General features: G+C 40.3%; 1 protein-coding gene across 2 annotated transcripts in view; it reads right to left on the reverse strand.

Annotated features, from left to right (window-relative positions):
• LOC101584113 (serpin B9-like) overlaps positions 1 to 7,736 on the reverse strand; it is a 35,170-nt gene extending 27,434 nt beyond the window's left edge. The window contains exons 1-3 of one of the 2 annotated variants that reach the window (XM_004628395.2): positions 7,521 to 7,736; positions 6,434 to 6,547; positions 5,942 to 6,059 (exon numbers count right to left, since the gene is read on the reverse strand). In XM_004628395.2, coding sequence (XP_004628452.1) covers positions 5,942 to 6,059; positions 6,434 to 6,547; positions 7,521 to 7,730 — 442 coding nt within the window. In that variant the 5' untranslated portion in view covers positions 7,731 to 7,736. Of the gene's footprint in view, positions 1 to 5,941; positions 6,060 to 6,433; positions 6,572 to 7,520 lie in introns of both variants that reach the window. The other variant, XM_004628396.1, reaches the window with a different exon arrangement.
• Between the last annotated feature and the right edge of the window lie 3,679 nt (positions 7,737 to 11,415).

Here is an 11,415-nt window from a genome sequence, read left to right on the forward strand (position 1 = left end):
ATACCCTAATGCTGCAACTCAAATGTCTAGAAAAGGAAGAGCAAATCAAACCCAAAACCAAAGATGGGAGGAAAGTAGATGAGAAATTAATTCAATCGAGACAAAGAAAACAATTTAAAGAATTAATGAATCAAAACTTATGTATTACTTTTTTTCAATCAAAAATTCACTCGAGAGAGAGTGTAGCAGTAATTGCTATGACCTGACAAGCATAACTTATTTAGGAGACCAGAATGACAAGCATTCCAAGCATGAACCTCCTATTACACATTGGTAACTTCAGTGCAGTTGCTCACTTCACATGCATTACTATATATGGTTAGTCAGGGTGAGAATCCTACCAATTAACTGCTTGTTTGCAAAACTTGTGAAAATTCTCAGAATCAATTGTCTTAACTCTCTTGTGTATATAAAGTTATGTTTTTGCCTCATCATGTTTCTGAACTTTTCCCCTTTCCACCTCTTCATTTTTAAACCTTAAGTTCTCCCTTTCCTTTTAATTGTGTTATACCTTTCTATTTTTCTTTGTTCTCTTGAGTTCTTACACTAGCGAAACTATATGATATTTCACATGGAGCAAATTGGTCAAGCAATGTCCATGGCTCATCCACATGGTTAACACTGACAAAGGATCTACAAAGTGCAGTACAGTGTTTCAGGGTAAATCCTAGAGGATTTGACTGACATTGTGATATACAAAAGTTACATTTCTTATTATATAGCTCATGCTTTATCTTGGTCTTATCCATCCAACAGAAAAATATAAAAACGAGGTATAAAAAGTAAAGCCATATTAATATGCAGAGCTGTAAAAGGCTCAAGTCAACAACTTCTGACATTTATAGTCCTACAGATAACCCACCACTATTAGGGACTACTGGACAATATTGGATTACTTTGCTGAATTCATGCAGTTACAATATTTGAATGGCAATGGAATACCCATCTCTGACAAAACTAAACAAAAAAATGGGATACAAAAGAAGGACCATTTTGTATCTGTATATAAAAAATAGTTAGGATAGATATACAGCTCTTTTCTGTTAATTCAATAAGAAGAAATATTCATACTAATAATACTTAGACAGGATATCATGTCTGCATCTTGTTCTATGAATAACTACTATGAAAACAACAATACGCAATGTATTAATAATTGTAACTGTCCTACTAACCTGTTTTCAAACTGTCTCAATGCTAATTCTTTCAAAATAAAATTAATATGGACATAGATATCATGAGGGCTGGGGAGATGGCTCAGTAGAATAAGCACTTCCCTGGCAAGCACAAGGGTCTAAGGTCAATTCCCAGTTCTAAAAAAAAAAAGAAAGAAAAAGAAAAAGGAAAAAAAAACATATCATGAAAAGAAATGAATCTGATCAAATGGAAGAAAAATTTGGGATGAGGAAATGTAGGGGAGAGGAAGCAAAGTTGGGAGAGATATATTTATGCATGTGTGCAGGATGGCTTGCATAATTGTAGTACTCATTTGTGCTGGCCTACAGAAAAGACCAGTTGATGCTTAAGTCTTTTCTTGTCCTTTTTAATTTCTTATCATATTTTTCTTTTTTTAACCAATATTGCATACTTATATCTGATAATCTAAACAACTAATTTGATGAGAACTTTATGCAATATGCTTCAGTTACCAAAAAAGTAAAAAAGAAATTACAGAACCCACATAAACACATGGAAATTAAATAACACATTCCTCGGTAACAAATGGGTTGCAATGAAGTTAAACAAGAAATTAAACAATATCGATAATTCAATGAAAATTCAGGCACAACACATCAGAATTCGTGGAGTGCAGTGAAAGCCTTCTTAGAGGTATATTTATAGCTGTAAACCCACACATTAGGAAAATAGGACGGGAATCGATGAATGCAGCATTAGGTGAGCCCTAATGCTGCACATAAAGCTTTCAGAAAAAGAAGAGCAAACCAAGCCCAGTGCCAAAATATAGGAGGAAAGTTCAGAGATTACAGCAGCAGTTAATGAAATTGAGACAAGGAATACAATAGAAAGTATTAATGAATCAAAAAGCTGATTTTTTGAAAGAGTAAATAAAATTGATAAGCCCCTAGCTAACTTCATCAAAAAGAAGAAAGAAAAATCTCAAAATCAATCTATAAGGAATAAAAAAAGGTGAAATTACTACAGCCTCTGTGGAATTTCAGAAGTCTATCAATAGCTACTTTGAAAATTTTTACTCTCACAGAATTGAAGACACAGAAGAAATGGACAAACTGCTAGAAGGGCACAAATTATTAAAACTGAATGAAGAAGATATAAGAACTTTCAATAACCCAATATCAGCCAATGAAATTGAAAATTTAGTAAAAAAACTTACCGACAAAGAAAAGCCAAGATCTGATAGAATCACTGCTAAATTTGACGAGAAATTTGCAGAGGATTTAATCCCAGTACTATTCAAATTCTTCAGTGAAATTGAAAAGGAAGGAACATTCCCAAAATCATTCCTGGAGGAAAGTATTATACTAATACCAAAACCAGGAAAAGGTTCAACTAAGAAAGAGAACTACAGGCCAGTCTCATTCATGGTCATAGACACAACCATCCTCAATAAAATCCTAGCAAACAAAGTATAGAAAATCATTCAGAAAATTGCATACTGTAACCCGGTATGATTCATACAAGGGATACGAGGATGTTTCAATATAAACAAATCTATATATGTAATATACTATATTAATAGAGCCAAATTCAAAAAAATCACATGATCATTTCAATTGATGAAGAAAAATTTTCTGACAAAGTCCAACACGCTTTCATGTTCAAAATCCTACAGAAAATTGGTATAGATGGGCTCCACCTCAATCTGATAAAAGCCATCTATGACCATGAATAGATGGTACAAGACAATTATACCCTCTATCATCAGTCCTATTCAACATTCTTTGGATTCATTAGCTAAAGCCATTAGATAACAAAGAATAATAAATGGAATAGGAATAGACAAAGAAGAAGTGAAACTATTATTTTCAGATGGCATGATATTTTACTTGGATTATCTAAAAACTCCTCCAAGAAGCTCCTAGAATTAATAAACAAATTCAGTAGCATAGCAGGATACAAATTCAATACCCAAATGTCAATAGCATTCATCTACAGAGATATCAAACACAGTGAGAGAGAAATAGAGAAAATATTGCTACACAATAGCACCTTGGAAAATGAAACACTTAGTTATTTAGCTAAAGTAGTAAAAGTTCTATACAATGAAAATTACATTACTCAATAAAGAGATAGAAGATTTCAGAAAATGGAAAGTTATTCCTTGCTCCTGGACAGGAAGAACAAGCAATGTGATAATGACCTTATTCCCAAAATTCTTTTACAGAATAAGTACAGTTCCTATCAAAATACCTTTAATATACTTCATTGATCTAAATAAATCATTAATAAAATTTATTTGGATGCAGAATAGACATAGAATAGCAAAGGCAATCCTGGGCAAGAAAAGCAAGGCAGGAGGCATTATAATCCCCACTTGAATTTATACTATAAAACTACTGTGATAAAAACAGCATGGTATTGGCACAAAAAAAGACATGTGAAGATTGATGGAACAGATTAGAAGATGCAGCTACAACTACAAACACACTCAGGTGTGTTATCTTAGACCAAGGGCCCAAACATGTTCATTGGAAGAAAGATAGCCTCTTTCCTAAATGATGCTGGAAAAACTGGCTCTCCACATGATGAAAACTAAAAGTAGATCCAGGTCTCTCACCATGCACTAAACTAAAGTGAAAATGGATTAAAGATGTAAACATTAGAACAGAAACACTGAATCTCCTGGAAGAGAAAATAGGTGGAAGTCTTCAAGACATTGGGGTAGGCAAACAGTTCATAAAGAAAATCAAACTGCACAAGAAATATTTCAAAGAATCAACACTGGGAAGTTTCTGCACATTGAATGAAATCACCAACAGAGTCAAAAGACAACCCCACAAGTGGGAGAAAATCTTAACCAACAAAACCCAGAGAAAGATTTCTATCCAGATTATATAAAGAAGAAAAATCATTTGGTCCCCAAAATTTGAAGAACCAGTCAAAAGATGGGCTTTTGAAGCACCTGAAAACAGGTGCAGGGGCCTAAGTTTTGATCCCTGGGCCTGCTATGCTGGCCTCACCCCTGGGGCATGCTGAGACCACAATTGAGACTGGGCATGGTGGCACACGCCTGTAATCCCAGCCCTTGGGAGAGTGTATACAAGGGAATCACTATGAGTCTGATCTAGTAGTGCGACCCTGATCACCCTGCAGACCCTTCCATAACAATACAAAAAATACCCAGAAGAATCAAAAAAGAAAACAAAAAACAGGCTTTTCAGATGAATATACATTTCTCAGAGGAAGAACTAGAAGTGGCAAAAATACACGGAAAAATGCCCCACATCACTGGCCATTGGAGAAATGCAAATTAAAACAACACTGAGATACAATCTCACCCCAGAAAGAGTGGCTGTCTTTAGGAAATCAGCCAGCAACAAATGATGGAAAGGCTTATAGTGAAAAGGAACTCTTTTCTACTGCTGGTGGGAATGTAGGCTGGGACAAACATTTTGGAAATAGATGTGGAGATGCCTCAAAAATCTAGGACTGGAAAGCCTGTTCAATTCAGCTATTCTCCGTCTGAGTATTTCCCTAAAAGAACTGAAAACATCACATCATGGTGATATATGTGCACTTATGTTTGTAGCAGCACAATTTGTGACAGCCAAATCTTGGAAACAAATGAAATGCCCATTAGCTGAGCAATAGATGAAAAAGTTGTGGCATTTTTATGCATTGCAGTATTACTCATTTATAAGGAAAAGCAAACTAGGAGCCTTCATAGGTAAGTATATGCAACTCTAGCCTACTCTCATAAATTAAATAAACCAGACCCACATAAGTAAATATTGTATTGTCTCCCTAGTATAAGAACTCAAGAGAAGAAATAAAAACTCAAAGGTATAATAGACACAGTTAAATGGGAAGAAAGAAACTTAAAGATTAAACAATGAAGAGATGAAGGAGAAAAATAGGAAATAAGGTAGGGACAAAACCATACACGTACATATACAAGGTGGCTAAGGGAATCATTCTAAGAATTTCCATCAGTTATTTGAAATTATCAGTGACTAACTCTCTGTGATGATATTCATGAACTAAGCATCTACATTGAGACCAACAATGTTTAATGCTAAAACCATGTTTGAAATACCCATCATCTTGGTCTTCTTAATGTGTATCATTTTAATGCCCTGGTTCCACAAAAAAATAAAATAAATAAATAAAATAAAATTAATCAATAAATAAAAGAAATGCAGTTATAAGAAATGACAAGTTGCAGACCCAGCAAGCAACAATGAGAGCTGTGCTGCACGGGAACAGCAGTCTCCTCAGTGGTTAAGAGGGGTGTGAGGGCTGTGGCTCTGTGCTTATATGTTGAGCTACCATGGGGCAGAGAGTACTCAGTGTAAGCAATGTCAGAACAGGGGCACAAAGGGAGGAGATGGGAGAGAGATCACTGTTAATCCTCCAGAGAGAGCACTAGGACTCTGCTAGAGAGAATGTGGCCCCGAAGGATTGTATCTTTTGCTCATGGATATTGTGGGCTATTTTTCATGAGCAAAGAGCATCCTTGCTAATTGCTGCTTCAAGTATGCAAAAATGGTAAAGATTTTACAAAAAATTGGGAAAATAATTGCAGACATTTAAAGGGAAACTGTATGACATTTTCTACTGTCAGATATGTTCATAGAAATAGCAATGGTCCTAGTTGGGATCACGGGTGTGAATGGGTCAAACCTCCTACCATTATTGTTGGGGGTCAATGTCATAGTCGGATCTGGAAATGAAAGAGGATCTGGCAACAATAAGAACAAGATAAGGAAGGGGAGGAACAGAATAAACCCCTAGTACTGACCTTCAGTCTTGGTGGACACCCAAGCATTGATGTGTTTCCTGGACATCTCTGGATCTTTGGCAAAGGACAGATGCTCCAGTTCAGCTTGGTAGAACTTCAGACAGGACTGCTGAAATGGCTGTGGGCAGAGATGCACTGGGTGAGGCTCCAGAACAGCCCAAAGGGTGGGCGAGCTGCCAGGCATTCTGATTAATAACTCAATGTTTTTAGTCTACAAGATGTATATGTGTGTCAGCAGATGTTGCCCTGAGTCTAAGAGATTCCAAATATCAGGTTCTAGACAGAGAAATGTTGAATATGGAAGAATGGGAGAGGAATGAAAGAATGTACAGAGCCACACAAGAGAAATCATTGAAGGCTCCCTTAGAGAGCTCTGTCATTAGAGAAAACAAGTTCCCCATCAGACTGTCAAGTTCTCTGTGATCCTCCCTCTTGGCTCTGGGCCATCAGGAATTTGAAATCAACTTTCCCTGTTGAGGAGACTCAACTCACTGAGAGGAATTGGCAGCTCTCTTCTCCGAAGAGCCGGTTTGCTATGCTGAGGGAATACGGGGCGCCAGGCTTGTGCACTTGGGTGAGAAGCGATTGGAAGCCACCGTGAATGTCCTGTTCATCATTCACTGCCAGTGCCTGTGGGTGAGATGAGTGCCAGTGTTCAATACTTTCCTCTGGTCTCACAACCAGTGTACCAAGCAAACCCTTTGTTCACAGCTATTCCATATAGTGATCCTGTTTAAGGAATTTGTTTTCCTTTCTAGTCTTTGATCCTGGATCTAGCTATGTAGGCCAGACTGGAGGCAATTTCATAATGATCCTGGTGCCTCAGTCTCCTCAGTGATGGAATTCTGGGAAGGCACCAGGACTTCCAGTAAACTCCCTTTAGTTTATCTGACAAGTGAGTCCTTGTCTCACAGGGCTCCTTACAGCATTCCTCAGGGAGCTCATAGTGTACAGGTGACTAAGAAGCCTCAAGAGGATATTCCCAGCAGGGTATCCACCAAGGGCTCTCCACTGAGAGGAGGCAGTAGACAAACAGCTGGCTTTAGTCAAAGGGTCCTCTGGGCACTGTTTATCATACTAAGAACAGAGTGACAGAGATTGGCAGGCCTTGGCAGGGGAAGAGATGCAGGGACCAGCTGTCGGGGTTGATTTCAGGTAAGATCTCCAGCCCCACTAAAAATCCCCTAGGAAAAAGGATTATTGCTAGGGTGATTTTGTTCAGCCTTGTTGTGGCCCACAGTCACATGGTTCGCTAGAAGAATGGAGGTCTTGGGCCTGGAGGTCTTGGGCCTGGTCTGAGCTTGACTCCTCCCTGAGTAAACGTGACAATAAATAATGACAATTGCAGAGTTTTAAGCTCCAAATGAGACAGATCTCTACAAATTCTGCATCAAGGAATTCCAGCATTTTTTTCCTCTCTGTTCCTCCCCTGTGCTGGGACCAAACCCTTGGCAACTCCTCAGAAATGTGCCAACACAGCCCCAGCTCATTTCCTGAATAAATTGCCAGGACAATTTAATGTTTTCTGCATTATTATTTGGGGCAGGCCCCCTTCCTGCTCTGAAAGATCACAAAGCACAAAACCTCCTGCTAGAGAAGGAGCCCAAGATGCCAAGCCTACCTGAACTATCTGGGCCGCTGTGCTGCCCTTGGCCCCCAGCAGCACCATGCCCAAGGCCGAGGAGATGCTCACAGGAGAGAAGAAGACATTGCGCACAGGGTCGTCCTGACCCAAAAGCTTTAAAAGAGAGATGGCAAAGGTGACACTGGCTTCTGACAGTGTGTTCATGCTGCACTCTAGAAGTAAAGAGCAAAAGAGCCTGTCAGTCTCCTGACCTGCTTATCCATGCAGGCCTCAGCACCGCGGGGCTGCGCCCTGGTCATTCTGGGACCAGCTCTATCCCCAGGGCCAGAGCGTGACCTGCACTCACCCAACTGGACACAGCAGGCCTCACCTTCCTCCAATCTGTTGCCCTACCAGAGCTGTGATCTCAGCTGATGTGTCTCAGGAGTCCAGGATTCAGCAAGGGACGTGCAAGGACTCAGGGTCTTTTGTGGCCTAGGCCTGGTAGGCGTTTCTGGCTGTAGAGATGGGGCTGTCCCTGCCCGCTCTTCCTGCTTCCTGCCAGGGACATGCCCAGATGGCCTACAGGGATCCCCCCAGGGCAGAGGAGATATTGATGTCCTTATGGCAGCAGAAGCCAAAACTTGCTCTGGGAGGAATTCAAGGTGAAAGTGAAAGTGAAAGCAGATCAGGGGCCTCTGAAGAACCAGAACCATGATGGCGGACCTGCCCTGGAGGAGGTTGGCCAAGGAGGATGCTGACTTAGAGGGCAGCCTAGGAAAATCAGAGAGGCCTTGGCTGAACGTTTTATGAAAGTGGTTAAGGATGTTGGAAGCCCCTTGGTCTGTCCCATTACAGTCCTTGTGGAAACCCAACACTAAATAAATCCAGAGCCATAAAGACAAGGGGGAACCTGGATATCCTAAGTGCAGCAAGCCAAGGAGAATGCAGAGATCCCGCAGCATGGGGAAGTTGGTCCCCTTTCAGAGTAAGAAACCATGAAGATGCATTCAAAGTATGTACTCTTCCTTATGTCTTATCCATTTTCTACTACCTTTAAAGTAAATTAAAATGAAAAAATGAAAAAATGAAGTTTTCCTGAAAGCAAGCACCAATATTCAATTTAATCCCCAACCTTGCACAACTATACCTATTAATCTGAGAAACAGAGTTGAAGATAAAAATAGATAATATAACACCCTCTGTTAATTAACTGTTCCTGTTTTGAAAACCTGTAACATTTGCAATGTTGTACATTACCCTGTTTCTCTTTGTCATTTTCTCTGTTTTGCTTCTGCTTTAATTCATCAAAATACAATAAATGACAAATTAAAAAAGCCCAGAAAACCAAATGTACCCATGCAGGGCCACCACACACTTCCATCAGCCTTTGCCAAGACCTACATAGAGCCCAGGCCACAGCTCCTAGTGACTAATACAGGGCATTCGACCTCCCCACCTGAATGATACCGAATCTGAGTTCATGTTCTCTAAGACTGAAGAATAAATTTTAGAAACACTGGAGGTTAAGAGCAGAACATATTTGGGCCAGCCAAATAGCTTAGTGGATTAAAGTGCCTGCAAACAGGCACAGGGGCTAGGGATTCCATCTACAGGCCTGCTGTGGTGGCCTTGTAACAGGGACCCACTTAGATGGCAGTTGAGACAAGGCTTGGTGGTAAACACCTGTAATCCCATCTCTTGGGAGGCTATAAACAGGCAGATCGCTAAGAGTCTGATCTAGTAGTGAGACCCTGAATACCCTGTAGACCACTCCATAAAATGAAAAAAAAATAATAAAAATAAAAATAAAGAGCAGAATATATTTACTGGGGCAGACAAAGCTCCTATCAGAGTGAGGGGCAGAAAGGGGGACACAAGCACTGTCAGGGGTCCTCGGGTTGAGATAGCCATTTTGAAAAATCAATCCTGGATGCCTATCTTTATGGAGGCATGATGGCTTCAATTGTTTACTCTTGTCCTGTGGTCATGCCACAGCAGGGGTCTGTCCCTTCCAAAGTTACAAAATCATCTGGTCTTCCATACTACCTCCCTCAGGGCCTAGCCATGTCTGCCTTATTACAACATTTCTATCTATAGCAGCTGCATGCACCACCAGGACCCTGCCCTTCTGTTATTGAGTCCTAAGCCTTTGGGCTGCTGTGTGTGCATCCTGCTCCTCCTGCCTATGGCAGATACTGAAAGGAACTAGATTAAGACAGTGACCTTGTCCTCCTGGAGCAGACACAGGTCAAGAGACCATGGCCAGTGTAAGTTTGCTGAGGCACTGGAGACCTGCACTGATCCTAATCATATGAGCTCACATGGAGGCTCAGGTGGAGGCCAGGGGACCCATCTGTAATGCGGTCCAGAAGAGCACAGGCCATGGGAATCTTTCTTGACAGCAGGGTGCTTTTTCCAATGTTTTCCAATCTGCTTTGAAGTTTCTCAGATGCCTGCATCTACCTGAAGCCTGACCTAGGGTGAGGCCTGCTGGTTTCTTCTGAGCCCCTTGGGCACAGTCTGGTCTTGGACAAACCTTGAAGTGGAGAAGCAGGGAATCTTACATTCTGATTCTATTAAAAATCATTTATTATAATAGAATGTACACAACATAATACTGATAAGAAAACAATCTGGAAATTCAAGATTTAGGACACCACAGAAAAAGAGGAAGGAAAAGATCAGAGTTTCTATGAACTGACATTTTCTAGCTAATCCAACAAGGGAAAAAAGCAACTTCTGTGCTGCTGTTTTGCATACTGAATGTGCACTGTGAGACCCACCTCTACTTGTGTGCCTCCTCCCACCTCGGCAAATGCTGTCAGTCTTCATTTTTGAAGGGTCAGGATAGCATTTATCAGTTGTTGCTTTCTATGAAGGAAGAATATTGACAATGATATTGTGTTGTGTGTATGTGTGCTCATTTTATGTCTTTAACAATTGGCGCATACTTGGATGGTTTCCGTGTTTGTGTATAGCAAATAATGCTGTTGTGAATCATTCATGCTTAATTTTATGTGTAGATGAGCTTTTTCCTACTTACCATGCCTGTAAAGCTACAAAAGGCATTTATGGGCCATGCAGCGAGACTGTATTTAACATTCTGAAGTTGAAACAGAGTATTTGTTAAAGCTACCAAATATGTTTATGTCCCTACCAAGAATGAAATGGGCTAATAAAAATCTCTGACAATTCTTTAAATTAAAAATTTCTTGCATTGATCAGTGTTACCTAACTCTTGCCTGAGCTCCACCCCCAGGTGCACTGAGATGGGGTAGGAGGCTCACACCTCTAATCCCAGCACTAGGGATGCTGAAAACAAAGAGTATCTCTGCCGGTCTCAGCTGTGTAGTGAGATCCTGGACCAAATACTTTGAAAACATCTTTAAATTGAAAAATAATATTTCTCCCTATTAAAGAGACTTTTCCTTGGACTGCCCCAAAATGCTCACAATGCGGCTTCCAGAGAATTTATTTGTGGCATCATTCTTGGCATTGAGTCCTTCACAGCACTCAGATTTTCTGTTGAAATTATAGCTTTACCATTTTCTTCGGTCACCTTCACTGTCCTTACTCAGCCCGTCTACTGGGTGTCATGTGACGTCTCGCTGTGGTTTTGAGCTCTTTCTCCCTGGGGAGTTGATACTCAGCCTCATTCCCTGCATTGCTGACATAGTGTATTTGTTGCACTAGAACAGCTTGTAGAAATTCTTCAACTTCCATTTTAATAGGGTTGTTGGCTTTCCAATATTGAATTATGTAACAGACATATAGCGCAATGAGTTATGCTTACTCCAAGCTCACTATGATGAGTTCTACATCTTCTCAGGATTAAAGTCAGCTAATATGTAAGAGGCCTGCAGACTGTCAGTGATGTGAGTGGATGTAGGCAGACCGATCTTCCCTG

Source organism: Octodon degus, unplaced genomic scaffold, assembly GCF_000260255.1.
Source record: "Octodon degus isolate 3935 unplaced genomic scaffold, OctDeg1.0 scaffold00023, whole genome shotgun sequence".
Lineage (NCBI taxonomy): Eukaryota > Metazoa > Chordata > Mammalia > Rodentia > Octodontidae > Octodon > Octodon degus.